Consider the following 27,743-nt stretch of genomic DNA (forward strand, 5'->3'; position numbering starts at 1 on the left):
GGGCTTTCCCACCTAGCCCAGCTTCTCTTCGAGTGCCTCCTTTACAAACTGCCCAAGCGCATCCTCTCCCCTCCTCTTCTAAACGAGGCACAACTCCTTTCCCTGGATCCAGGGTCTCCCCTTAAGGATCGTGAGAGGGCCCCTCTCCGCTCCCAGCTCCCATTTTCCTAGGGAGCCAGCAGGGGCCAGACCCTCCCAGGTATTTGGGTACCAAACTCCTATTGAAATGGATGGGACTCAGGCACCCCAGTACCCTTGGGGGGCTGGGCGTAGCTCCCCTAACTGCTCTCGGCCTCTTCCTGTTGTGCGCCTGTCTCCCCTGGAGAAGGTGCTGGTGGGGTGTGGGGGCGCCCTTCAGAAGGGGAGGAGCGCTCGCCCACCACATCTGAGGGGGTCAGAGTGGAACCAAACCGCTGGGGTCTCTTTGAAGCGGTCCCACGGTCTCTTTGAAGCGGTCCAACGAGCCTGTTGATGGAAAAGTCTCAGCTGCTGATGGTGGGAGATAGCAGGTGGAAGCTGGTCACTGTGGCTTTAGCAAGTCAGAAGTGACAGGGCTGTTTGTGTCAGTATGGAAACAAAGGCACGTAACCCTTTTGCTGCTGCATGTTGGAGACTCTGCAGAGGCAGGCCCTGGAGGAGCCCTGCGGCGGGTGGTGCGTGTATGGAGCGTATCCGCTCAGGAGGCTGCTCCTGAGGCCTGCTGCCTTCCCTCTGCCACTATGTAAATGGCCTGCTTTCCTGCCCAGCCTCTGCTTCCTGTGTATGGCTCTGGGTTCCCAGGGCATGGGAAGGGTGGGCAGAGGATGATGGGACACATTCAGGGCTTGGTGGCAGTAAGTGTGAGAACTGTCCTTCCTGTGTTTAAGCCAGCAATTCCCCTACCCTCTTGGTTTCACCCTGTTGTGCTATAATCCTCCTCTTAGGCCTTGTTCCTGCTCCGGTGTAATCGAAGGTGTGGTTTGACACTGGTTTCAGACGGCACTGTGGGCACTTGCTTTGAGAGAGGCAGTGTGGCCTAGTGGAGGGAGCATTGAGCTGGGACTTGAGACCTGGGTTCGAGTGCCGGTTCTGCTGCTGGCCTGCACAGTGACCTTGGGCAAGTCACTGTCTGTCTGTGCCTCAGTTCCCTCATCCTTAAAATGGGTTGATGGCACTGACCTCTCTAAAGTGCTTTGATGAAAAGCACTTGATAAGAGCCAGGATTTGACTCTAAGCTACAGGCTGTCCACAGGGGCTGGCACAGCTGGAACTAAGCTGATGCAAGTCTGTGTCTAGAGAGGCTCTTCAGTCACTGTTAAACGGGTGCAAACCCCTGAGTGTTGCTGCTCTTGTTCCAGCATCACAGCGGCTCCTTTCCCTTCCTCCAGTCACCTGGAGCTAAATCCCAATGAGCCTCTCTGAAATGGAAATAAGAGCAGCACCCGGCATGCTGCACTGGTTTAAATTCACATGTTGCATTGTGCTGGCACATCTTCCCCCAGCAAGGAGCTCCTAGGACCTTAGTGTCAAAGGGTCAGAAACTAGGTGATTTAGGAACCCATATCCTGCTTTCACAAGGGATTTAGGATCTTAGAGCTGGATTTTTAACAGTGTGTGAGCAGCTAAAACTGCAGATAAATGCCTGGTGGTTTTCAAAAGTGCCCCATCTGCCCCTTGAAATGCACAGGTAACTGAAATCTGTCCTGCCCCAATACCATCTCCCCCGGCTTGGAGCATCCGCTCTTTGTCGTGGTTGGTTCTTGGCAGGTTTTACACTCCGCTGCTCTGAGCGTGGGCGTTACAGCAGCTGATAAAGCTCCAGCAGCTCTAACAGCACCAGTGAAAACCAGCAGGACTAGCCTGAGCCGGGGGCCTGGTTGGCAAATTGTCCCTTTTTTCACATACCCCCTCCCAAGTACAATCTTCATGAGACTGCTTCCTGCTCTGTTGTTTACAGTCACCGACAGCCGGGCCCATGAACCTACAGCCAGTGCAGGGAGCCTCTAAAAGAGGTGTATTCACCATCCTGTGTTTGTGGGGGTCGAATGGAAATTCAGCTTTACGCTCAGTGCAGATGAGCAGCCACAAGTGCTGTAGAGCTACTAAAAGGTTGGCCAGACACTTTTGAGAAAAAGTGCCTTGGGGGGATGGCGTCTTCCCCAGCCAGGAGATCGGAGGAACTGCCTGCCGTGAGCAGAGGGCACCATGGAGGCCTGTTCAGACTCCCATGGGAAGTTGTCATGTGGGAGCCAAGTCACGTGAGGAAAGAGGGCAGCCGAGAGAAACCTTTTGAACCCTTCGCAGGAGGGCAGGCTGGTGGCGCTCAGTCCCACAGAGCCACTGGAAGCAGCAGCCAACGCCAGAGCGGAATGGAGGGGCCTGGATTGGCCTTGGCTGCCAACACTGGCGTGGGAAGGATGTTAAAAAACAAACAAACCCACCCCAGCAATTATCAATGTGGGGTAATAGAGAGTGAAGAGGGGACGTGAAGGGCTGTAATCTCACCCTGGCCAGCCAGTGTGAATCCAAAGCTTTATTTGTCAGGCACATTTCTCCATACAGCAAGCTGGAGCCTTCACCCACTACACCAAGCCAGGGGAGCAGAGGGGCTGACCCTCGGGGGTGGGTTTCTGAAGCAGCTGAACCTTGGGGGCGTTTCAGACGTGCGGTTGGTGTGCAGAGGCTGCTGTGGGTTTATCTCTACAGCGAAGCTCGGAGTGGGGGGAGTTTGCGTCTTCGGATGTGGGAGCCAAGCCAGCGTGTGGTTCTTGCTGAGACTCCGTTGCCGTGAGACTCTTCTCTTGTACAGCAGGCAGCCCCCCCTGGCTCCCTTCTGCCCCAGTGCCCCGTGGCCAGCGGGCTCTCAGTGGCACTGGGGCAAGGAATAGAGTGTGCTGTGTTTTAACTCTTCCCCCTGGCCTCAGCCAATGGATGTAATGCCTCAAAATCTTGGAGCCAAAGTTTTGCAGGGGCCACGTCCCTTGGAGGCTGCTCCCTTTGTGAGGGGAGGGGAGGAGGAGGCAGCTGCATTGCACCCAGGCCCCTTGCTGGCCCAGGGGTGCAGGAGCAGAGCGGTTAGAATATGCTTCCTGCAGGTGCATGAAATACTGTGTCATGCTCCCAGTGCAGGATGGGATCTGCCCAGCCCCGGGGTGGGGGGCGTCTCCTCCCTGCAGCAGCCACGTCCCTCGTGGGGGGGCCTGTTAAGGGCACAGTTGGGCTGGTGTTGCTGGCAGTGGGAGTTGTAAGTGGACAGGCTGTGGGGCAGCTCCCCCTTTCTGAGGAGCACTCGGCGGCAGCCCAGGAGGGACAGAAGCTTGGCAAGATTCAGAGCTTGGCCACTTCTCCTCTCCCACCCCTGTCTACGGTGCAGTCCAGCCCTAGCGCCAGCTGCAGGTCTCCCAGGACCAGGGCCCAGAGTGCTCTCTGGGGAGCCAGCACCCTGCACAGCGACTGCCTAAGTTGCTCGCAAATGGGGTCTCAGCACGTAGCTGGATCTCAGCAGGGATTCAGGCCACGGCTGCCTGGGAGATGTAGCACGTGCCAAACGCTGCCTTGGACCCCCTTTATAGGCATGTGAGGGAGCTGCCCGGTGGGGCTGGCCTAGCCTGGCAATTCTAGCCAGGGGCCTTGGAGGTCTGACCTTGGCTCCGGCTCTGCACAGGAATCTCAGCGACGCAGCTCAGCCCAGCTGCTCGCCCTGGCCCCAGCTGGCTAGTTACGAAGGCAGGTGTCTCCCCAGCAAGGAGGCCACTTGGGGATCTCTCCAAGCCGTTGTGAGCCAGCCCACGGCCTAACCCAGCAGCCCTGGAGCCGCCCACGTCACTCTTGGTGCACGCGCCCTGGGGCAGAGCATGGGTATGGGACAGCAGCACTGAGGAGGTAGCCAAGGCTGGCCGGAGAGGGGGTGGCAGAGGGGAAGAAATCGCTCTCGAGGGGGTGAGACTGAAAGTGGAGGCTGCCCTTGGTGGAGGAGGGGGATCGGCTGGGCTGGGGGCGCAGGCAGGGGAGAGTTGGCTCAGCAGCCTGGCGTGTCTCCGGCTATGCCCAGCCATGGGCCTGGCAGTGCTGCACAGCCTGGAAGGGAACGGGGAGAGGAGATGTTAGAGCCAGACAGGGTCCCCTCCCGCTCATGTTCCAGCTGGGGTGACCTGCCCAGGCAGGAGGAATCTGGGCCCCAGTGCTGATGGGAAAGGGACCCCCATGCCTCACGATGGACCTGGAGCAGGGCTTGTGGCCCCTGCCTGGAGGGTGGGGAGCTGGGGTGGAAAGGGGCCTCTTAGGGGATTGAGGGGAGGCAAAGCTGAGTGGGCATCCGCTGGGCCCTTGCCCGTCTCCACCTCCCCTGGCACAGTACTCACCTGGCACTGCTCGGCAGCCTCCAGGCTGGAGCACCAGTAGGCTGGTCCCTGCGTGCAGCCCTCGGCTCCGGGAGCAGGGCCCGTCCCAGCCTTGCACGCGCCCAGTTCCTGTGTGCAGGTGGCAGAGAAAACACAAGGCCCGTCAGCCTCGGGGGCAGCTCGCCTCTGAGTGGCGATGGAGGGAGCTGGGGAGGGGAGCCCGGCTGGGGGCCGCAGTAGCTCAGAGAGTCTCCCAGGATTTTCCTTTCAGGTCCCGGCGCCATCTGGCTGGGGCAAGTGGCCTGGATCCCTGGCTGGGGATGGGGGTGTTTGTGGCTACGTCACGTCACCAGAAGGTGGCTCTTACCTGGCACATGCTCTGGGGGTCCCAGGCCTTTGGCAGCAAGGTCAGCAGCCGGGGCTGGTGCTGCTCGATGAAGCTCTTGCACTGGGGAGGGAGGAGGCGGGTTAGTATCTCCACCTGGTCTTCTGTCCGTGGAGCCCCAACTCCCTCCCCACTGACGCCCTCCTGCCCCCCGGGGGCTCCTTGCAGATCTCAGGGGCACGGCTGGCTTCACCTGTGAGGGTCTCGATCCTGCAGGGAGAGCCACGTGGGCCAGACCTCATGGCCCCAAGGGCGAGGCCTTTGGGACCCCGCCAGGCAGGGAGCTCAGACAGTAGCACAGCACGGACCCCATCTTCCCAGAGAGCCCCTCCAGCCCTGCTCTGCCTGCCGGGATCCCCACTCATCATGTCACATCCCCCATGGAAACAGGACATTGGGGAGGAGCTGGGAACTAGGAGCCAGTTGGGGAGGGCACCCGATGCCCCTTGGCCTCATCCCTCCTGCATCACTGCCAGCAGCCTTGGCACCCACCTCCTGCCAGCCCAGGTGGGCACCGCTGCAGCCCCCAAGCAGAGCTGCCTCCACGTCTGCCGCAGTGCTGTTCACCTGCACGGTCGACTTCGCCAGGCCCGTGACAGTGACGCAGGCCTGGCACTCGGTGCTCCGGGCAAGGAGTGGCACCAGGGGCGGCTCTGCAGGGGCAACAGGGAGCAACGTGAGAGACACAAAGGCTGGGGCAGCGTGGCAGCAGCCAGGGGCAGGTGTGAAACACACACGAGCCGCAGGGAACGTCTCCCCCAGTGCCCTGGTCTTGCCCCCGTGGGCCATCACAGCCCAGGACCAAGGCAGCCTGGCCAGGACAGCATTATAATGCAGTTTATTTATAACCTTCCCCCATCCCAGCATGCCTTGGTGCCACAGACTCCACCTCCCGGCATCGCTTCAGGCTACAAATCCCAGAATGCCTCAGTTCTGGGCTGCAGCCATGATGGCCTAGTACTGGGTCGGGGAATTGCCGTTCAAGGGCCAGCACACCCTGCTCTCTAGCGTGTCTACACTGCAATGTAAGCCCATAGCTTGAACCTGGGCTCAAGCCTAACCCTCCTTGTGTCTACACTGCAGTTGTGCTAACCCAGGGGCAGATCCCGGGACGCTGCAGGGCTGGCAGGTCCGAGCTCGGGTTAAGCTGGTGGGTCTGCGCACTGCAGTGTGGATACCAAAGCCCCAGGTTCAAGCACAGGTCTGAAAATCCTTAACCTAGGGTTAAAATGCAGTGTAGACGCTCCAACCCCCAAGCCCAGGAGCAGCAGAGCAGGGCCAGGGCCAGGACTCACCCGGGCTGCAGTTCTCCCCCGTGGCGCACATGAGGAGCATCCCACAGATCAGCCGTGGGCCCACTTTGTCCAGGATCAGGTCCAGCACAGTGGTGGTGTATTTCTCCATCAGGCCCTGGCACGTGCCACCAATGGTGCCCGGCAAGAGATGGCAGAGCTGTGACATGGACTTGGCGATGGCCCCCTGGGGGAAGGGCAGACGGCCTGAGTCAGTGCCCCCCCTCGACTCTCTCACCCCTTGCCCCCTTAGTGATGTCCCCTTCCCCCCAGGCCAGCTTCTGTGGCAGGAGTGGCTGCAGCAAGGCCCTGGGTAGACCTGTTGTTTTTTTGCTGGACATTTTGGAAAATTCCAGGTTTTTCCCCAAAAGATCCTGCCATTTTTTTCATTTTGTGGATGAAAAAACTCCCCAATTTTTTTTTTAAGTTAAAATGATTTTGATATCGAATTTCAAGGGTTAGATCAAATGTTTCCATTTTTAAAGCCAAAGAACTTTGACCAAAACCCAGAGATTTTTACCCAAAATTTTTTTTTACTGAAAATGGTTGTTTTTCATAGAAAAAAATCAGGAAAATTCCATTTCTTTTTGGACAGAAAAGCCATTATTTGACTACCCATGTCACCCTCGGGGTGGGTCTGCCCCACTGCCCTGGCCTGTGCCCACTGGGCACAGATGCCAGCTGCAGCTGCCACTGCAGGAGGCAATTTAGGCTGCACAGGTGTTTCTCTGCAGTGTGGTGCCAGAGGCCATGAGCATGGATGCCTGGCACCATGTAAACAGCTGAGATGAACCATGAGCAGGGCACGAGGGCTGATAGCTCAGATTTACCCTGGGCATTGCTCTTCTGGGCAGAGCGGAACCTCTGCTGCACAGGAATTGCCACAGGGCACTGGCAGTTCCAGGCTCACAGGCTGGGGGCCTAAAGTGTCCTTCAAGCTGACTGGGAATTTTCTTCTGAATTTAGTTTCCAACCAAAAATGCCGTTTCTGCAAACAATTGAAATTTTCCTCATGAAAAACTCCAACCAAAGGGTTTGGTTTTGAGTCAGTTTGATGTTAAACTGCAGCTGCCTGTGGTGCCTCATGGGAGTTGTAGTTCTCCCCTACTTGGACTACATCTCCCATGATGCACAATGGTGTGCCGGCTAACCAAGCCATGTAGTGCATCATGGGAGATGTAGTTTGGCTAGTGAGTCCAGCCCCTGGGGGAGAGCGTGGGCAGGGGACATGAGGCACCATGGCACCCTGGGAAGACACAGTTTGGTGTCAGTGTGGAACCGACTCCAAACGAAACACGTTTGGAGATTTTCCCATAGAAACACTTTGATTTTTTGTCCCAATTTGGGAGCAAAACAAAGGGCTGAACTCCCTCAGGTCCTGATTCCTGCTCCCTCCTCTCCAGTTCAAGGATGCCTAGGGTTATTGTCCCCATGCGGACACCCCCACTGCCCTAACGAACTGGCATTGCCCATTGCCAGCCCCTCATGCTCCCCCTTGGCTCAGCCAGCCAAGCCAGGCTCCGAATTCCAGTCACTCTCGGTTCTGCCCTGGGGGCAGCCCCATCTCTGAAGGTGACCAATGGCACTTCTTGCCCAGCACGGGGAGGGTCCAGCTCTCCCGAGGCTGCGTTGGGATGCAGGGGACCCAGAGGAGCCGTGGAGCGAGCAGGGCTGCTCCCCGAGTCATTTTTTCAGAGCTAAAATGCACTTTAGTTTCCTCAGGCATTTCCCACGTGGCAGAGCGAGTGTCCCCCACGCCCTGCCCTGGGAGCTCAGCCCTGGGCATCTCCCTCTGGGCTGCCAGCACCTGTACCAACCACTGCCGGCCGGACTGAGATCTGCCTAGCTCATTTCACAGCCTCCCGTTTGCTGCCATCCTGGGCAGGACTGGAGCTGGTGGCCAGCTTTGGGGTCTCTCCCGTGATGCCCCGGGGGCGCAAATGGTGGGCACAGCACCTTGGGGATGGTGGACTCTATCCGGCCGACGAAGGAGCGGCACATCCAGCACAGCGGAAGCGGGAATGGCAGGTCCTTGCTGGGGCCTCCCTTGGGAAAAGAGAACAGGGTCAGCTCCAGCAGCCGGGGCAGAGAGTGGGGCTGGCATCTAGACTGTTCTCAGTGGTAGCAGATGACAGAACAAGGAGTAATGGTCTCAAGTTGCAGTGGGGGAGGTTTAGGTTGGATATTAGGAAAAACTTTTTCACTAGGAGGGTGGTGAAACACTGGAATGCGTTGCCTAGGGAGGTGGTGGAATCTCCTTCCTTAGAGGTTTTTAAGGTCAGGCTTGACAAAGCCCTGGCTGGGATGATTTAACTGGGAATTGGTCCTGCTTCGAGCAGGGGGTTGGACTAGATGACCTCCTGATGTCCCTTCCAGCCCTGATAGTCTATGATTCTATGATTCTTTGAAATGAAGATGACTTTGCTTTGGAAAAATCCAGTGTAGATAGCTTAAAGGAGGCTTCATTAATTGATATTGGAAGTGAACAGTTTGTGTCTCAGGTCAAAAGGAGGGCTGGATTCCTGGCTTTACACAGCAGAGCAACCTTGTGAATAGACCCATAGACACTTTGGACACATCAGCTGATTTCTTAGTAAGCTCTAATGCATCTGATGCCTTGTGGATGCAGAAATTGGTAGCTTAAAAGCAGGAGAACTGTAGTTCGGACATAATGATAGAAAATGGTTGTGTCTCTATAAGGCACATTGTCCATGCAAATTACCTAGCTGACAAGGGAGGAACAAAGTTGCTCACAGTGGCTGGCAATAAGAGCATAGCTGGCAAGCCCACAGACTAAGGTATACCAGAAAGCTCAAATTTCAACTGTCTACAAAGGGAAAAGAAGGAAGGCAAGCTGACCCTTGAAAGGCAAAGTGCCCTTACAGACTTGCCTCACTCATCTCTAAAATACCGAAGCCCCGAGGATGTGGTTAAACTAAGTGTCTATGTTAAGAAAAACCCTGAGGTAAAGGAAAATCTACAAAGGTTCAAAAGGGATATTGAACATGCTGACCTAAAGAATGATTTAGCTAAACAAAAGGCTTGGCATGACAAAAATGACTGTGACTGTACACTTGTGATAGATTTGATGTTAATATTCATGCTAATGTTAACTCTTGTAACTAGTTCACAGCTGATGCCAAAAACATGACTTATGGGAAAAATCCTCAAACGTGTTAAGAGTGGTACATGAAAACACACTATGTAATCGAAACCCTTATGAGTATGCTGTTTGAGTCAATAAGAACGCACTTTGTATTAGAAAGCCTAATAATGCTGAGGTTTCACAGCTAACGCCTATACACAATCCTAAAACTTTCCACAGCAGAAAAACCATTACAAGCTTGGACTGCTGTGCAAAAAGGGAAACTGAGGTACAACAACTCACCGCCTTCGTGGCTAAATGTCAAAGTCAGTGCTCTCTGAAAAACATTGATGTCTATAAAAAGAAAAGGAGTACTTGTGGCACCTTAGAGACTAACCAATTTATTTGAGCATCAGCTTTCGTGAGCTACAGCTCACTTCATCGGATGAAGTGAGCTGTAGCTCACGAAAGCTGATGCTCAAATAAATTGGTTAGTCTCTAAGGTGCCACAAGTACTCCTTTTCTTTTTGCGAATACAGACTAACACGGCTGTTACTCTGAAACCTGTCATTGATGTCTATGTTAACACATAGGCTCAACCCTGAAATCACTAGAGTGTTTGACAGAGTATGGACTAAATTGTCAACTTGGGCCAAAGGATGCACATTGGCCTTACAAAGAATTCAATATAAACACAGCTCATATCAATATTGGGAGGTCCTTAAGGTGTACCCAGGAGCTCCAAATACTTCCGTCTACACAAATCTCATGTTGAGGGTGTGATGCATGGCCAGAAAGGGTTAAGCATCCTGCAGGATAAATGACCCAAATTCAACCTTTAGAGACATGTTCGAAAAGTATGTGAATGGTAATTAGGGCCATTCCATGTTAGATAGGCCAGAACTTTGAAATGCAAACCTATATTGTTAAAGAATTAGAGGTGATACTAATTGTATGAGAGTACTCATATCTTGTTAAATGTTAGCCATGTAAACAGACAGTCCCTGTCTATCACAAACTTTATAGAGACATATAGACAATGACATTATTTCACCCAAGATTCATCTAAATGTTAATATTCCCTTTTGATCTCTGAATCAATAGCTATAGTGACAAAAAGAAAAGGAGTACTTGTGGCACCTTAGAGACTAACCAATTTATTTGAGCATGAGCTTTCGTGAGCTACAGCTCACTTCATCAGTGAAGTGAAGTGAGCTGTAGCTCACGAAAGCTCATGCTCAAATAAATTGGTTAGTCTCTAAGGTGCCACAAGTACTCCTTTTCTTTTTGCGAATACAGACTAACACGGCTGTTCCTCTGAAACCTGTTATAGTGACAAACTGCCTAATGGATAAATTGCCTTATGTTAATCCATGTAGCTAATTACCAGTGATGCTTAGGAAATAGGTCTACTTCAAAGTCTCCATGATTGTCTATTGTTCACCTAGGGACTCCGAGCTGTCAAGAGAAGGCCTGGAACTGTATAAAGACCCTAGGGTCCTGATTCTTTTTATCTCAGATCTGCTTGATGCTTCATGCAGGGGCAGTTTAAGTCATAAGACTGAGCTCTCCAATCCCGCCTGGATCACCCTGAATATGGACATTGGACTATAACCTATGGACTAATTCTGAAAGAACATTTTGGAACTACAAAGCTCACCATCTCTGCTATGAATCTGATCTCAGAACTGTACTCATGTCTGTATGCGTATTGATCTTTTAACCAACAATCTCTTAATAAATTTTAGTTTAGTTAATAAGAACTGACTGTAGCATGTATTTGGGTAAGATCTGGAATATTCATTAACTGGGAGGTGATGTGTCCGATCCTTTGGGATTGGTAGAACTTTCTTATATAATGAATAAGATTTCCCGTAACCCTCATCAGCTTTGACTTGGGTGTCTGGGTGGAGGCCTGAGGCTGGGTGGCTTTGAGGGAACTGTGTGTTGGCTTCTGGGTGACCAGGGAGGTGCTACAGAAGCTGGTTTGGGCTGGCTGGGTAAATCTAAGTTTTGGAATATCCACCAGCTTTGGGGATTGTCTGCCCCATTCTTTGCAGTTTACCCTAAGTGAATAACTTCAGTGCGGCTCCCCGGGACCTCTGTTACATGCCCCAGGGCAGGCATTGAACCTGAGAATCTAATTGCCCAAGCCTCTGGTTGACCTAAAGGACCCAGCTCTATGAGCTCAAGGCTAGGTAGCTTCCCTGCTGTCCCTCAGAGTGATGGGCTCAGGCTCTAAGCAGACTCAGGCAGCCAGACTGCGCTGGGGGGTTTCCTTGTCAGTCATCGGGGGTTGTCAGTGAAGCTGGGATACAGGAGCCCGATTCCATGATGCAGGGATGGGCTTGGTGTCAGTCTGTGTTGTGTCATGGGACACCCAGGGTGAGGGGGGGACGTATGGGCACCTAGGCCTGGCGCTGGCCCTCTGTGTGGGGGGAGCTGCCCCCAGAATTCAGCACATCAGCCCTGCTGAAGTAGGTAGCGGGACCCCACATGGCAGCAGGATCGGGCCCAGCTGGGGTGGAGGTGCCTGTACCTGGGTCTGACCATCTGGAAGGTCCAGGTGGAGACCTTGCAGCAGCTGGAGAACACACTTGTCCGAGCTCTTGTCCTGCGACGGGTCCGTGGGACACAGGCCCAGCTTGCCGCAGATGGAGGCGGGTTTCTGAGGGGCAGAGCAGTGGTCAGTGACATGTGGGGGAGTGGAGGCGGGAGTGGAGGGGGACGTGGTTTTGTGCCTTGGGATCCACAAGTGATGCAATGGGGAGCCCCCTGCGTTCTGGCACTGCCCTGGCCCCTGGGGCCGGGAATTCCTCTGGAGGGGCGGATCCCCGTGGTGCAGGGGGCTGTGGAACCCCTTGGCTGTGGGGTGTCTCTGCCTGCGCCCCCTGCTGGACCTGCCCAGTTCGGCTGCGCCCCGGTTCTGATCCGATCTGCCCCAGTGCTGCTCTCCTGTCTGCCAGGCAGGACTAGCAGGAGGAGAGACCCTGCACGACAGAGTAACCCCAGCCCATCATGAGGTGGGGTGACCAGCCAGCGCTGCCCAGCCCTTGTGCCCACGGCCACCGGCAGAGCAAGACTGGGGCTCAGTGGGTTGGGTTACCATCCCCTTGGCACAGCATCTGCCAGTGAATCCAGGGCAGTCTCTGGTGCCTGCTGGGTCCAGCAAGGGATCGGGCAGCAGGACTGGCCTTGGCTGGGGAGTGGGTTCGAGTGGGGTAGAGCAGACAGGGCTGGGACTCCTGGGTTCTAGTCCTAGCCTCTGACCCGGACTCACTGGGACCCCGGGTAAATCCTCCTCGCTCTGTGCCTCAGTTTCCCCACCAGCCCATGTCCCAGCTGTGTGGCTAGTGCTCCCTTGGGCTGCTAGCCCTTGGGGGTGGCTTTATTTCCTGGTATGGTGCCATCATGCGAGGGCAGCAGGGCCCCCCCATTATCTGATTGGCTCAGTGCTGAAAGTCTGGTGGCAATAGGGATCCTCCCCCACCCTGGGGAAGGGGCCAAGTGGGTCCCACTTACGATCTGCCCCTCCAGGCAGGTGATGAAGAGGGTGAAGTATGTGTCCACCACCTTCTGGCAGTGTGGCACCAGGATGCTCAGAGGCAGCAGGGTGCACTCATGGGTCAGGTACTTCTGGATGCTGTCCTGTGGGGGGAAGGAGGATGTGAGTGGGGCAGAGCCTGGGCTGTGGCCAGCCCCCGCCCCCCAGGCCTAGCAGAAACTAGCCCTGGCCCCCCATGGTACCTTGAAGGCTGAATCCTTGGCCATGCGAGTCAGGATGGTGATAATTTGTCCGCAGTCCGCGCACATGTCCTCCTGGTGGGGGAGAGACCACGTCAGGGGCTGAGTCTGAGGGGGCTGGGGTCAGGGCCCCTCTGCAGGGCCCCAGCTGCTCCTCTGGCTCACCCCACACCCGTCAGCAGGGCATGGCCTGGGACCAGCGTGCCCAGGGCACCCCCCAGCGCCCCTGCCTCATGGCTGAGCCACCAGCCTCCCTGGACCCTGCCTCATGGCTCCCACCAAGCCCCTAGCCATGGCTCCTGCGGGGACCCCAGTGCCGCTCAGCTGCAGCCCCCCGAAACCAAGGGCCAGCTGTGGCCACCCCCCTTCCTGGGACCCGCGGTTCTGGCCCCACGCAGCTCTCTCCCTGCCGGCCTCCCGAGGGCTCCCTGGATGGGGCTGGGGCCAAGCCCTCTGGGGCTCGGGGACAGGCTGACTGCCCCCCCGCTGGCCCCGAACCCGGGACCTGTGGGTCTGATGGCACACACCTCTGCCTGAGCCGCTGCCCCCCGACTGGAAGGGACTGGCCCTCGCGGGGCCAGAGAGCAGCCCTGGCTCCCCCACTCCCCAGGCGGGTCATCCCATCTGGGGCCTGGGGAGTACCAGCCAATGCTCAGTGCAGGGGAGCTGCAGGGTCGCTGGCTGGTGCCCGGAGCCCAGGGCCTGGGGGAGCTGCTGGGGGCCTGTCTCCCTCCGCCCCAGCATCTCACACAGCCCGACCGTGGCAGCTTGCGGGGCATGGACGGGACCTGCCTTAGCAGCCTGGTTCCACCCGGCCCGGGCACAGCTCTGCACTGCACCGCACTGCACGGCTGTCGCTAGGCTCCGGCACCAGAACGTCGGGCCCTCGGCACAGCCCTGCTGGGCCAGCAGCCTCCCGGCCAGGGCTAGGAGCAAGAGAGGCCAAGGCCCGGTTAGTGACACGCAGCTGGGGCCTGGTCGGCACCAGGGACAGACAGCCTCCGTGCTGGGGCAGCTGTCCTCTCTCCAACGCTCCCTCCGTCCCCCCGTCCCTCCATCCTCGTCCCTCCATCCCTCCATCTGTCCCCCCATTTCTCCGTCCCTCCATCCATCCCCCATTCCTCCATCCCCCCATCCCTCTCTCCATCCCCCCATTCCTCCGTCTCCCCTCCTCCAACCTTCTGTCTGTCCCTCCGTATGTCCCTCCCTCCATCCATCCCATCCGTCCCCTCATCCCTCTCTCCATCTCCCCATCCCTTCCTCCCTCCCTCCATCCATCTCTCCATCCCTCCATCTGTCCCTCTGTTCATCCCGCCCTCCCTCTCTCCATCCATCCATCTGTCCCTCTCTCCGTCCCTCCCAACCCAGCGGTGATGAGCATGTTATCAGATCCAGTACAGAACAACACTGGATCCGGGGGACCTGTCCATCCGCCGGCTGGGGGCTCGATCTGACCCTCTGGGCTCTGGGACAGGGCATCAGAAACTCTCAGACCCCTCCTGCCCCATTTGCTCACACACCGGCGCCAAGAGGGACCCACCCCACTGAGATGCCCTGGGGAGGGTCCCCTGCCCCTGTGTAGCCCAGACACGGACTCCCCACATGGGGAGTGGGGCTGCCCACGCAGGATGTGCCGTCAGCCCTTTGTTCCCCCTCCCTGTGTTTTGGGTGTGTCACGGAGTCCCTGGGCGATGCTCTGGAACTGCTCCCCATGAAGTCAGTCAGGACTCTGGGGTAGTCGCCTTTCTGTGAGCAGCCTGTCTGCAGGACACACAGCTCACACAGCTTCCACCTTCCTGGGTCTGACCTCGGAGCATTCAGCATCCTCTGCCCCTCCGTGCGCTTCCCACAGCGAGTCCGCTCAGGCGGGGCTCCTGGGGAAGCCAGAGGGTCCTGCACCCCAACTTCACAGTCAGACGTGACTCTCAGCCAGCCAGTAAAACAGAAGGTTTATTAGACAACAGGAACATGGTCTAAACCAGAGCTTGCAGGTGCAGAGAACGGGACCCCTCAGCTGGGTCCATTTTGGGGGGCAGTGAGCCAGACAACCAGGTCTGCACTTCACTCCATGTCCCAGCCAGCCCCAAACTGAAAACCCCTCCAGCCCCTCCTCCTCTGGGCTTTGTTCCTTTCCCGGGCCAGGTGGTCACCTGATTCCTTTGTTCTCCAACCCTTCAGCTCTCACCTTGCAGGGGGGGGAAGGGCCCAGGCCATCAGTTGCCAGGAAACAGGGTGTCGGCCATTCTCTGTGTCCAGACCCCTGCACACACATGCCCTCTAGGGCACTGCAATGATCATACACCCTTACTCCACCCCCTAGATACTTAAGAACTGCCTAGGGGAAACTGAGGCACCCCCACACTACTCAGAGGAAACATTAAGAACAGTCCCACTTCGTCACATCTCTCCCCCCTTCGAGATCGAACTGAGCGGGGTCACTTTAGCCGGTGACCTGGGGAAGTTCGAAGCCACCAACGTTCCCATGGATGCCCCAGCATCTCTCCCATTCCTTGGTAGGAGTTACACCAGGCCCTTCCAGTTTCACGCCCTCCCTTAGGTCAGGGGTGGTCGATAGCACTCGCAGGCCGCATGTGGGAAGGTTTATGCAGCCCATGCCCTTTGGCCACCCCAAGAATGTCTCCCCATTGACCATCACCTTCTGCTCCCACTGGAGGTCCGAGGGGCCTGGCCCCAGGAAACTCCACACAGACATATAGGTTGGGGTCAGGAGTGGGAGCCTGTCCACATCCCCAACCATCTGGCTGACGGAGTCTATGGCCTTGGGACCCAGCAAGGGAGCTAGATACCGGGGCTTTTCCGCAGGGTCCCCTTGGTTCAAATCGCCAGCCTGCTCAAAGGCAGTGAGGTGGGCATCCACACCCCCCGCTCCTTAACCAGGGGCAGCAATTTAGTCTCGAGGTTCCCTGCGGAACTGGCCCCCCGGGATCTATCCCCACTCACCCCGGGGAGGTCCCCTAGGCCTCTCCGCTCCCCCACCGCCAGTTCATCCTGCTGCTGCTTCTGCAGCTCTTTCTCGGGCTCTCGCTGTCTCTCACAGTCCTCTTGCTCTCTCAGACTCAGCTCCAATCCCGTCCGTCTCGATCCCCCGATGGGGAACCCGATCGTGAAGACCCTCGTCTGGTCGGGGACAGGAGTCTTGGCGATGCCTGGCTCCCGCTTCAGCTGCTCCCAGATCCTGCTATAGCCCCAGTTGGGGTCAGGAATCTGTTCCTTAGAGCGGTCATCCTCCTCCAGCTGCACGATTAACTCTGCTTTGGTGAACTTTCCAACGCTCAACCCTCTCTTTTTGCACAGGGTTACAATGTCCTTCTTAAGGAGACGGTGACAGGCCATCACTCCGCTCCTCCCAAGTTGTTGTGGACTCACAGGCCCGTGTGTTCTCAGCTCCCCACGGTTTCCAGGGAGAACCCCTAGTGTGCCAGCCCTTCTCGAGGTCACCACCTCTTTGCCAGGGTCGAGCTGCAGACTCCTCCGCCCCTGAGACTGCTCACTGCAGTCCCCAGGGGGACCCCATTACTGCACAGTCCTTCTCGCTGGTCACACACTCCCAGGGGTTAACCGCCCCCTGAAACCGCTCCTCTCTGAGCCTTCAGCAGGCCTGGTCCTCGGCAATCCCCCTTCGTGTTACTGCTCCCCAGTCACTTACTGCAGGAAGCGCCATCCACGAGGTGCAGTACATCCCACCGCTGCCACCAGTTGTCACGGAGTCCCTGGGCGATGCTCTGGAACTGCTCCCCATGAAGTCAGTCAGGACTCTGGGGTAGTCGCCTTTCTGTGAGCAGCCTGTCTTCAGGACACACAGCTCACACAGCTTCCACCTTCCTGGGTCTGACCTCAGAGCATTCAGCATCCTCTGCCCCTCCATGCGCTTTCCCCCAGCGAGTCCGCTCAGGCGGGGCTCCTGGGGAAGCCAGAGGGTCCTGCACCCCAACTTCACAGTCAGACGTGACTCTCAGCCAGCCAGTAAAACAGAAGGTTTATTAGACAACAGGAACATGGTCTAAACCAGAGCTTGCAGGTGCAGAGAACGGGACCCCTCAGCTGGGTCCATTTTGGGGGGCAGTGAGCCAGACAACCACGTCTGCACTTCACTCCATGTCCCAGCCAGCCCCAAACTGAAAACCCCCTCCAGCCCCTCCTCCTCTGGGCTTTGTTCCTTTCCCGGGCCAGGTGGTCACCTGATTCCTTTGTTCTCCAACCCTTCAGCTCTCACCTTGCAGGGGGGGGAAGGGCCCAGGCCATCAGTTGCCAGGAAACAGGGTGTCGGCCATTCTCTGTGTCCAGACCCCTGCACACACATGCCCTCTAGGGCACTGCAATGATCATACACCCTTACTCCACCCCCTAGATACTTAAGAACTGCCTAGGGGAAACTGAGGCACCCCCACACTATTCAGAGGAAACATTAAGAACAGTCCCACTTCGTCACAGGGTGTTCGGAGGGGGAGCTGGGCGGAACCACAACCCATCCCCTGCCCCTCCATTCCTAGCCCCCTCCTCCCTCCAGGACACCAGTCACCAGGCCCAGGGGCGTCACCACTGGATCTGCCCAATTGCTCTTCCAGCCCAGCAGCAGCCAATGCTGGATACATTGGGGGAGGAGAAGCCCCAATAATGCACCTCGTCGTTGGGCACAGCGCTAAGAATCCCTTCCTGACCCCTGTGCCCTGAAGCATGAGCTTGGATCCCCAGAACTGCCTGAGCTCCTAACGAAAGGCCCCGGCGGAGACCCAGCCCAAACAGCCAGGGCATGCAGGGTGGTGATCTGCCCCGGCTGGCAGTGTTCTCTGGCTCTGCGTCTTCCACCAGCCTCTGCCGAATTCCCCACCCCCACAACAGCGTCAAAGACGGGACATGTTTCCAAAGGGGATGCTCCAATGTGGCTGAGCTGGCCGGTCCACACCCGCAAAGCCGACGCCAGCCACAGAATGGCAACTGGGCTGCGGGAAGTCATTGAAAGACTGTCAAAACCAGGTGACCAGGTCTGGCAGTCAGAGGTTTCTCTCCCCACAGCCAGATCAGCCCTTCTAGAGGTTTCTGCATCTCAGGATCGCAAAGCACTTATCCAGGGAGGGCCAGCAGCATTAGCCCCTTTTACAGATGGGGAAACTGAGGTACAGCACGGGAAAGGGAAGTTACACAGAGTGAGCAGCACAGCTGGGATAGAACCCAGGAGTCCTGTCTCCCAGCCCCCCTGCTCAAATCATTAGACCCTACTCCCCTCCGAGGGCTGAGGAGAGAACCCAGGAGTCCGAGTCCTGTCCCCTGGACTCTTACACTGTGAGCTCTCCCATGGCTAGGTTGCACCTGCCCCTCCAGGCTCTATGTTTCCACTGAAGTCCCACGGTGTCCCAGTGGCACCCTGGCGCTGCCCATGCGGCGGTGATGCAGGGGTTTGCCCCGGGTCCAAGGAGCAGCTCTGGCCCATTGTGGGGAGTGAAGGACTCTGTGGAAGGACCCCGTGGAAGGACCCCTCCTGCCTCCGCCCCATGCGCTGGGGAGGAGATCCAGGCCTGGAGGGCAGAGCTGACAGAACCGTCCCTGTCCCATCTCCCCCAGCCTGGGGCAGGAAGGTCCATGAGGTCCCATCTCATCACTCCCCCAGGGGCTGGGCTGGGTCCCCTACACCCCACTCCCCACGGCTCTCACATCTCAGCCCCCAGCCCTTGCCTTGTGAGAGGTCCCCCCGCCTCGCAGATGCCTCCATCAGGGGCTCCCTTCATGTCTCCATCGCTCCCCTCCCAGCCCAGGGCCATGCACCCTCCTGGCTGGATCCGTGGGGCACCCTGGTGCAGGGGTGGAGGGGGGCAGCCCAGTCCCCATGGCTGTCCCTACCTGAGCCTCCGCAGAGCAGGGCGAGCAGAAGGAGCTGGGACCCGGGCATGCTGAGCTCAAGCATTCGAGCACCCGCATCCCGTGCCCCATTTATAGCCATGCTGGGCAAGGGGGGCCCGGCCCGGCCAATGGGGCTGTGGCCAGGATCACCCTGGAGGAGCAGGGGTGGGGCTTGGATTAAACTCAGCAAAGTGAGTGGCTCAGAGGCAAAAGTACTTGGCTGGGCTCCAGCCCTGGTGCCCCTCACTCCCGATCTGCAGCTCTTGCTATCCCAGCCCTGGCTCCCCGTCTCTGCCTGCCCCTTGGTAGGAGCCCTGTAAGGTGCCGTCTGCAGTCTGACTCAGCTTTCTGTCTGTGGTGAGCCGATGGGGGCTTGACCCCCATGTGACCTGGCCAAAATGCTCAGGGCTCAGTCTGTGGCTGAGCTCAGGCCTGGAATCCCCCCAAATGTGGGGTGTGTGACCCAGCCCCCGCGCCTTGTGCCTGTCCGAGGGCACATGGGGGACACTTGGCATGGGGCTCCCTGTGTCAGAGCCCCGGGCTACACAAGACCCCAGGGAGGCTGGGGCGCTTTGGACCGGGAGTGGGGGTTAGACCGAGCAGGGCCAGACCCCCAGCCCTAGATCAGGATCCAGCCCCACACCACTCGGAGGCTGGCCCAGCTGAGCAAACAGCCCGGGAGTGGCCCATTCACCACCAGGCTGGGCCAGGGGAGTCGCATGTTTGCCCCTTTGCTGAGGATTGGGGGCTGTTTGCAGGGGCGGGGAGTGAAATGAGGTCACTGTTTGGCAGGTGCGAATCCCCACCAGCTCCGTATGCAGCCTGCCCCAGCCCCACGGCCCCATTCTACCTTCCCCCCCGGGCCCTGGCTGCCAGGCCCCTCGATTGCCCCGACGCACCCCCGGGCAGGACTGTGTCCCAGGCAGTCGGTGCCTGGCCCAGGGCACGTGCCCCCAGGCCTGTGGCGAGGGCAGGCTGGCGCCATGGAGTCCTGGGCTCCTGCTGCTGCCACCCGCCCCGTGATGGGGGCCCAGGCCCCCGCCTGCCCCACCCGGGGTGTATTGACATTGCCCCCGAGGGGCTCAGCTGTTTCGGCTGTGGGCGTTGGCCTCTCCCTGCAGCACAAGGGCCCTCAGGGGCCGGTTCCCGGCAGCCAATGGCCCCAGACCATGCCGGGGGTGGGGGAGCCGCTCCCGATCCTGGGGGGACCCCCGCCGGGTGACAGCGGGCAGCACAGATTGGGAGTGAGGGTCTGTCTGTGCCCAGCCCCCCACATACAGAATCGCCTTGAGACCCAGCTTCGGCCCCAGGGGCGACCCGCTGGCAGGAGTCAGGGCACCCCATTGCTCAGCCGGGCTGGATTGGAGACCCCAGGGCAGCGGGGAGTCTGAGCTGGCTTAGGGCTGTGGTGGGGGGCCTGGGGCGGGCAGTGCATGGCAGGGACAGTGGCGATAGCCCCCTGGGAACAGGGGGAAGGGGGCAGCCCCCAGGGGGAGGGGGAGGAGTAGAGCTAGGCTGTGTGGAGGGCTCCCCCCAGTTAGTTGCCTGGCTGCTGAGTGGCGAGACCTGCACCCGCAGGCTGGGGGTGCTTGGCACGAAGGGGAGCCGATTTGCATGCAGGCAGAAGCTTTATTGAAAGGCCGGGCGGCAAAGGCAGGTTCCCGGCCGGGCGTCACAGCTGGGGGCAGCCCCTCCTGGCCGGGGCTACGGGCGCCGCAGGGCTCCGCTCTGCCCTGGCCACCCAGAGCTCAGGCGTCATCTGAGGAGGAGAGAGAGGCCAGTGAGGGACAGACAGACAGTCTCAGTGCAGGGAATCGGGGAGCCTGACCCAGGCCGGACAGGCAGAGGGGCACTTAGGGGACTCCCCTCTCCAAGTAGCCCAGCTGATCTGTGGGGCCTCGGGTCAAACCCCCACGGCTACGTGTGCTCCACCCCTGGGGTACTGCACCATCCTCCGGGGCTCCCTGGGCAGAGCGGAGGAGCGGTGGTCCTCACGCCCCACTGGGGACAAAGCCACTGGGCTGGGAGTGCCCAGCCCTGCGCCCCCATGAGCTGGCTCAGCTGCCCCATGGCATGGCCCCAGCTGGCAATCACGGGGCACCAGGAGGCTGGTCCCTGGCTACGCCCCCAGACACGGGGGCGGGTTGTGGGGCCAGGCAGGCCTCGGCCTTCTGGGGGCAGGGGAGGACCAGCCAGCACTAGGGGCAGGAGGGGCCCCGGCTCCACACTGCCCCCGGACAAGGCGTCTGGTCTGGGGCTGGGCCCTGGGGCTGGACTCCGCAGCCAAGGCAGGATGGGGAGGCTTTGCCCTGCCACTGCCTGGACTGGTCCCTGTCCAGGGGGCACAGAAACCCCCAAACTTGGGCCCAGATCGGCCCGGCTTCCCAGCTCAGGGCAGCAGCCCCGGGCCCCACGCTTTGCTCAGCGCCCAGCGCTTGGTCAGGGAAGATTGAGCCTAGAACCCCATGGAGCTTGTGACTCTACCCCCCACAGTGCTGAATGGGCCCCCCAGGGATCTGTCCGTCACGCCCATCACCCTGGCATCAGTCCCCCACCACCTGCCCTTCCTCCGCCCCCATTTTCACCTAGTCAGTGTCACTCTCTGCCCCCCATCTGTGGCCCAGCCCATCCCCTCAGCTCTGCCCTCACCTGGCAGAGGGCGTCACGGTCCCGAGGCATCCACCAGGCTCTCTGCAGCCAGGGCCCGGTGCAGGCCAGGAACCTGCCACCCTGGAGACCACGGAGAACATGGGTGTTATCTCAGCCACTGCCACCCAGCCAGGGCCCAGTCCCCCGGCCGCTCACAGCCATGACCACGGACCCTGCATCCCCCCGCAGGGATCGAACCCGGGGCACTCAGCGCCCAGTCGCTCACACCTGAGCTAAGGGTGTAACTCCCTCCGGGCGCAGCAAGCAGCCGGCTGGGGTAGTGACAGGGGCCGGCCGCTAGAGAGCGACATGCACTGGGCCAGCGCTTCCCATGGGGACGGGTGCGAGGGGGCTGGGGCTGGGGCCCGGAGAGAGGTTGTAGGAAGTGGGTGCACAGAGCTGTGGGGGGACAGGGTGCTCTGCAGAGACGGGCTGAGCCCCCTTCCTCCTAGCTGCAGCTGGCAGAGCCAAGCCCTGGCCCCACACGCCCCACACGGGAGGGCTGGGAATCCAGCGTGGTCTGTGTCTCCCCAGATAGGGGCGCATGGCGGCTGTGAGCAGAGAGCCCAGAGTGGGGGTTGTGGGTCAGACCGAGGGGGTGCTCTGCTCTGACAGCCCCCTGGAAGGAGACAGGCTGTGGGGGGCTAGGCCCGGCCAGAGCCCTGGAAATCAGCCCATGGGGTGGCTGAGCGGAGCCCCTTTACCTCCCCGGCCCCCGATCCCTGTGGGGGGAGGGGTGGGCAGCACATTCCTGCGGAGGGGGGCACCGCGCCCACTTCCGCAGCTGCCACTCTTGTGAAATCGCTTTTCTCCGGAGCGGCTCCTTTGATATGGGCAGGCTGCCCAGCCCTGAGCGCTCCCTGGTCTCAAGTGCCCTCGCGGGGTCGGAGATGCTTTGTGGGCACAGACGAGGGCCCTTCGCGGCGCAAGGTGGGGCTTGGGAAAGTCCGGGGGAAGAACGGGGGGCGGGGGGAGTCAGGCAGCTGTGGGAAGGGAGCCCTGGGGGGTGATGGCTCGGGGCACTGGCCTTTCACCTCTCGGTCACCGTGAGGTACCAGCACCGGGGTGGGGGCCGGTGCCCAGATGCCTAGGTTCAATTCACGCCTCTGCCACAAACTCCCTGGGTGAGTCAGAGCAAGTACAAAACCAGCGGGCTCTCTGGGGCCTTCAGGCCTGGCCCTGTGCCTCAGTGTCCCCTTAGGCAGGGCTCTGGCCCGCTGTGGGTCCCAGGCGCTCAGGCAGGGGTTAGGGAGACAGGATGGAGGAGCAGCTTCGGGGGTGGGGGGCGCTGGGCAGCAGGGACCCATGGCCAGCTGGGGGCACCAGAGGGCAGCAGCCCGGCCGCAGGGCTGGGGCTGGGTGACCCCACAGCTCCCGTGCCCAGGAGCAAGCCCCCTCCCCCTCCATTGACAGGAGTAGTACATCCCCTCCCCCACTGGGTTCCCAGCCCAGGTGGGAGCAGGGGGCACCCATGGGCCAAGCTGGGGGAGGTGGGACCCTGGCAAACGCCCTGACTTTGGTTCCCCCAGACCTGATCCCTGGTGGGAGTGGGCGGGAGGCTGCGCGGGAGACCCGAGCTCTGCCCTCCAAGAGCCAGGGGCCCCACAGAGCCAGCCTGGTGCCCAGCCCCCAGCGCGCCGGCCCCAGCTCCCCAGGGGTCTGCTCAGCCGGGTGCGGTGGGCTCGGGGCGGCCCCTCCCCCTCACCTGGGTGGCCCGGGCTCTCACACATGCCGATGGAGACGCAGATGTCTTGGGGCTCCAGGTCCTGGGCCAGCCCGTCCTCGATGGGCTGCACGTACCGATCCACCACCCGGTGGCACTTGCCTTCCAAGCCGAGGATGAAGGTGGAGCAGATCTTCTTTATGGCCATTCCCACGCTGCTCTGCGGGATGGCAGGGGAGCGTTGGGCAGGCACTGGCTGGGGCCTGGTGCACACCCACCCTCTCCCACTCCCACCCGCCCTTGCACACTCCCTCAGACATACCCACCCATCCTCACACGCTTCCACCCACCCTCGCACACTCCTTCAGACATACCCACCCACCCTCGCCTTTGCCCGTGCCCTCTCCCTTGCACGTGTTCGCCCACCCTCCCATGCCGCCTGGCACGTGCCCACCCTAGCACGCTCACTCTTAGGCTCCCCTCCTTGGCCCGTGCACTCTATGCCCTCTTGCACACTCGCTGCCCAGCAGGGGGTCCTTACCTTGTTGTGCGTGTTGGATACCATTCTCTTCAGCTTGCTGATGACCTTTTTGCACACCCAGCACTTCACCAGGGGTTGCCGCTCGTCAGCGCCCTGAGCCAGGACACAGCAGCCGGGTCACGTCCCAACCCATCCGCAGGGGCCGCCCGTTCTGGGTGCGTGGGGTCCTGGGGCAGCGGGGGCGACGGGGGGAGGGGGGGAGGGAAGCGCACCGGGTCCGAACTGTTTGGACTGAGCAGGCTGCTCTCGGGGGCTCCACAGGCCCCAAGCCAGGGATGGTTGTGTGGGAAGCCACCCGGCCTCCCGCCATTGGGACCCCCTGCCTGTGATTGACGCAGGAGTGGGCATGGCCCCTCAGTGCCCAGTGAAGGCGGGTCCCAGTGACAGGTTTGGGCTCTGGAGCTGGCGGGGGTGAATCAGGGCCCCCCAGGGGCGTACCGTGGGCCCCCTAAGGGCAGGAGCCTGCGCTGGGGTCTGGGAGGGATGGGAATAAGCCCCCGATGCCAGCCGGGAGGCACTGAAGCCCCCGGAGGCAAAAGCTCTCTCACCTCGGGCAGCTCGTCCCAGTCGTACTCCAGGCAAAACTGCAGCTGGTTGCACTGGGCTGCTGTGGCCACGTCCTGGCACCAAAACTCAGGGCCTTGCAGGCACTCGGGGGGTTCCCCCGGCAGGGCCAGGGCTGGAAGTGGAGAGAACTGGTAGAATGAAGGGCCCCCCCAGCTCTGCTGATGCCCTAACCCGCAGCCCCCTGCTAGCCCAACCCTGGGCTCTCCACCCCCCAGCTCTGCCGGTGCCCCTAATTCCTGACCCGCAGCCCCCTGCTACCCCAGCCCTGGGCTCCCCTCACAGGTCTGTTGGTGCCCCTCATTCCGGACCTGCAGCTCTCCAACTCTTTTCACGAGGGGAGCTGGAAACAGGGGAAAGAGACACAAGGGGGGGGAAGGGGAAGCATGGAGTGAATGGGGGGGGCGAGGAGCCCAGAGTGGAGGGACAATAGAGGGGAGTGGCGGGAGCAGGTGATGGGGACCGGGATGATCAAAGCAGTGGGGGTGCTGACAGGAGCTAGTGGACAAGGGGGTGGGGTGGGGACCCGGCCGAGGTGTTCGGAGCTAACAGGCTGTCCTCACCCCTCTGCCCCATCTCAGGCAGGGGTACTCGGGCCTCCTGCTGCCCTGGGCCCCCTCTCTGGACACCTGGGTTCATCTCCCATCCCTTAGGCATTGCTTTCCCTGTGTTGTTGGGGGGCTCAAAGCCCCCCCCCCCCCCCAGCTCCTACCAGCTGCCCCTGCAAGCAGGGAGACGAGCAGAAGGACTGCGGTCATCTGGCCTCCCAGGTAGTCGCCTCGTCTCTTCGCTCCCTGGCCCTATATCCCCTGAGGGGGGCGGCCACGCCCCGTTCCTGGGCCCCAGGAGCCAATACCAGGTGCTGTGGGGAGCCCCCCCATCCTGGTGCGGGGGGGGGGGGGGAGGTGTGGTCTCTATAGCAGGGACAGGAATAGCAGCTTACGTGAGCGCCAAACACCTCCTGCCCCCCAGGAAACCTCAGTGTCCACAAGTGGCCCAGGCTGCAGCAGCAGCTCAGGGCTCCTCTGCTGGTGGGGTCCCTGCCCCTCACTCTGCAAGGCCCCCCGTGTCTTCCTTGGACCTGCCCCCTGTCCTGCTACTGACTGGGGGGGCCAGGGTACATGAGGCAGGATCTCTAGGGTCGGGGGGTGTATCGGCCTCGAGGGTCCTGCTGCAGGGGTGTTAGGAGCCCTAGAGCATGGAGGGGAGGGAGGTTCCCAGAGGATCCCCTGCCCCATGCTGCCCCCGTTGCTGGCAGTGCCCTGCGCTGCGGCTGATCTCTGCCCCCACTCATTGATTAGGGTTACTCTTCTGGGGGGTGGGGGGTCTCTATGTCTATCCATGGACTGCTTGTGTCACTTGTGTTCTCACATGGAGCTCTACTTCTCCCTGCTGCAAGTGCCCCCCAAGGGAGCTGTCCTGCAGGACCTAGTTCCCCAGGGCTGGGTTCCTCCAGCCCCAGAACCAGACGAACACACAAACACCCACACCGGGTTAATCAGCACTCCCAAGCTGCCACCCTCCTATGTCCCAGGTTCAGCACGTCCCTATCCCCACTTTCACCTTCCAATTGTTTTGGTCAGAACCCACTTGAAGAGCAAACCCCACAGGACTTTGGGGCAATGGAGCGATCTTTAAGCTTAGGTAAGAGGAGCGTTGCTGCAGAGTGAATGAGGAAACTGAAAAACACCCACAAGGGAGAGAGAGAATCGTAGAATCATGGACTCTCAGGGTTGGAAGGGCTGGCTAATTGAGTTTCACTTTCAATCCAATTGCTGCTTGAATCGCTGAAACCTGCACGGCTTCAACATTGGAACTTCTGCTCCCTGTTTGTCGTTCCTTACACGTGTCCATGGTGTAACTCAAACTCCATTTTAACTTGTCCCAAACTCCATTTTAAAATGCTCACTTCATTTTGTAAACCCTGCTGCACCCTTCATTTTGCAAAACCCGGCTGTAATCTGATTAGTGTAGTTTAGATGTGGGAATGAGGTATGGATGGATGGGTATGGATGGATGATGGACTCAACCTCTAGCCCCAGCCTGTCCTGATGAAATAAGTGTAAATGCCAACGGCTGAAGATGCAACAGCCCTGACAAAGCAAGAAGAGTCCACCCTCAAAAGAAAAGGACAAAAGTACAACTGAAAAAACATCAAAGCTGAAAGTCATGTCTGCAGTTGACGGGTGATCAGTCACACCGACCCCAGAGGCAGCGTGACACAGCAAGACCTATAGACTCTGGATTCAAATTGAAGCCTACAAAAAGGGTGGATGAGATGGAAGACTTTGTAGGGTAACATTCTGCTGCCAACATGGAAGGGCATCGGTGCATGCCCCACAGAGACCCAGCCCTTCCTTGTGCCCGGCTTTCCTGGCCAGGTAGCCACCACAAGCTACGAACCCAAGCCACGAACTCAAGCTACATTCAGGACTGGTAACTATACAGCGGCTGCAGAACATTTGGGGTGTGTGTGTGTGTGTATATACACATAGGTATTAGATATTAGTTATTGGCCATAAATCAAATTGTGTTATAATAAACGTGACGTCTTGTCTTGTCCCCTGAAACGATCCTATGTAGTTTTCTCTGCATAACAGCTCTGCAGCCCCACTGTCACAGTTCTCACGCTGGGCAGGGATTCAGCAGCCCAGGTCAAGCACTCCCATGGGGGAGCATGCGTGGGGGGTGGGCTGATATACAGAAGGTCAGACTAGATGGTTACATCGGTCCCTTCTGGCCTTGGAAGCTATGGGCAGTTTTCCTTCCTGACTCCAGCCATTAGTGGTAGCTCTTGCCCTGAAGCATGAGAGTTTTTAGCCCTTATAAATACTATTCTGTGTGATCACGGAGCGGAGCGACAGATCAGTCAAATCCGGAAACTGAGTGGAGCTGTGGGTGAGAGATAGCGGGGAGGGGCTGTGATGGGTTTCCCCTGCGTGCCACCTGGAACTGAACCCTCTGACCCACCAGCCTGGGCTCCCTCTCACCCTGTGCTGCTGTGACAAGCTGCAAAGCCCTCCAGCCTGCACTTTCACCAGCATTCACACAGGTAGGGACACACCCAGCTGCAGTTACATGCAGGCTCTCTAACAGCCAGCCTCCCAGCTTGGGACCCCAGAGCAGTACCATCCTGCCCTGGTCCAATCTGGCCAGTATGTGGGTTTAATACCTGGTCCGCCTCTCCCTCAATGTGAAGAGGACCATGCACACTTGTGGTAACCGAGCTGAGATTTTCCCCAGGCACCTTAGGCAAACGTACACTAGTTTAGATTAAAACATAAAATGAGTTTGTGAACTACAAAATGACAGATTTTAACACACTAGATAGGTAGGAGATGAATTAGCAAATTCTTACCCTGAGTGATAAACAGGCTGGCAGATTCTTAAGGCACAAGCTGCCTTGGCTTTGGAATGTGGGTTTCCCAGGTTTTCATACACAGGGTAGAAATCCCTTAGCCTGGGACCATCACTTCTCCCTGTTCAGTGTTTATTCCTCAGGGGTTTCCAGGTGTGTTGTAGGGAGAGTGAGTACCCGCCCATGATGTCATTTCCCCCTTTTATATCTTCTTCCCTCTTGCTTGAAAGCTTTTCCTCTGTGACCTGGGTCAAGCAGTTCCCATTGTGCAGAGCTATCTCTGAGAG

General features: G+C 59.1%; 2 protein-coding genes across 3 annotated transcripts; both read right to left on the reverse strand.

Annotated features, from left to right (window-relative positions):
- Window positions 1-2,444: 2,444 nt before the first annotated feature.
- Window positions 2,445-18,745, reverse strand: SFTPB (surfactant protein B). Of its 2 annotated transcripts, none has more exons than XM_048829573.2 (11): window positions 18,682-18,745; window positions 13,618-13,751; window positions 12,829-12,900; window positions 12,604-12,729; window positions 11,621-11,749; window positions 7,953-8,042; window positions 6,000-6,183; window positions 5,197-5,357; window positions 4,687-4,767; window positions 4,341-4,448; window positions 2,445-4,056 (listed from the first exon to the last, which is right to left on the reverse strand). In XM_048829573.2, exons 1-11 carry the CDS (start codon window positions 18,743-18,745, stop codon window positions 4,021-4,023), a joined length of 1,185 nt encoding a protein of 394 aa, XP_048685530.2. In that variant the 3' UTR covers window positions 2,445-4,020. The 2 variants fall into 2 exon arrangements, with proteins under 2 accessions (XP_048685530.2, XP_074979500.1); XM_075123399.1 differs by lacking the exon at window positions 18,682-18,745 and adding an exon at window positions 15,882-16,796 and having other exon boundaries at window positions 2,448-4,056.
- Window positions 18,746-20,290: 1,545 nt separating this feature from the next.
- Window positions 20,291-24,907, reverse strand: LOC125626523 (antimicrobial peptide NK-lysin). Its single transcript, XM_048829595.2, has 6 exons — window positions 24,811-24,907; window positions 24,083-24,213; window positions 23,535-23,627; window positions 23,036-23,213; window positions 21,331-21,411; window positions 20,291-20,440 (listed from the first exon to the last, which is right to left on the reverse strand). The coding sequence occupies exons 1-5, from the start codon at window positions 24,854-24,856 to the stop codon at window positions 21,344-21,346; spliced, it is 516 nt and encodes a 171-aa protein (XP_048685552.2). The 5' UTR covers window positions 24,857-24,907; the 3' UTR covers window positions 20,291-20,440; window positions 21,331-21,343.
- Between the last annotated feature and the right edge of the window lie 2,836 nt (window positions 24,908-27,743).

The sequence above is a fragment of the Caretta caretta genome, chromosome 26 (genome assembly GCF_965140235.1).
Source record: "Caretta caretta isolate rCarCar2 chromosome 26, rCarCar1.hap1, whole genome shotgun sequence".
Classification (NCBI taxonomy): domain Eukaryota; kingdom Metazoa; phylum Chordata; order Testudines; family Cheloniidae; genus Caretta; species Caretta caretta.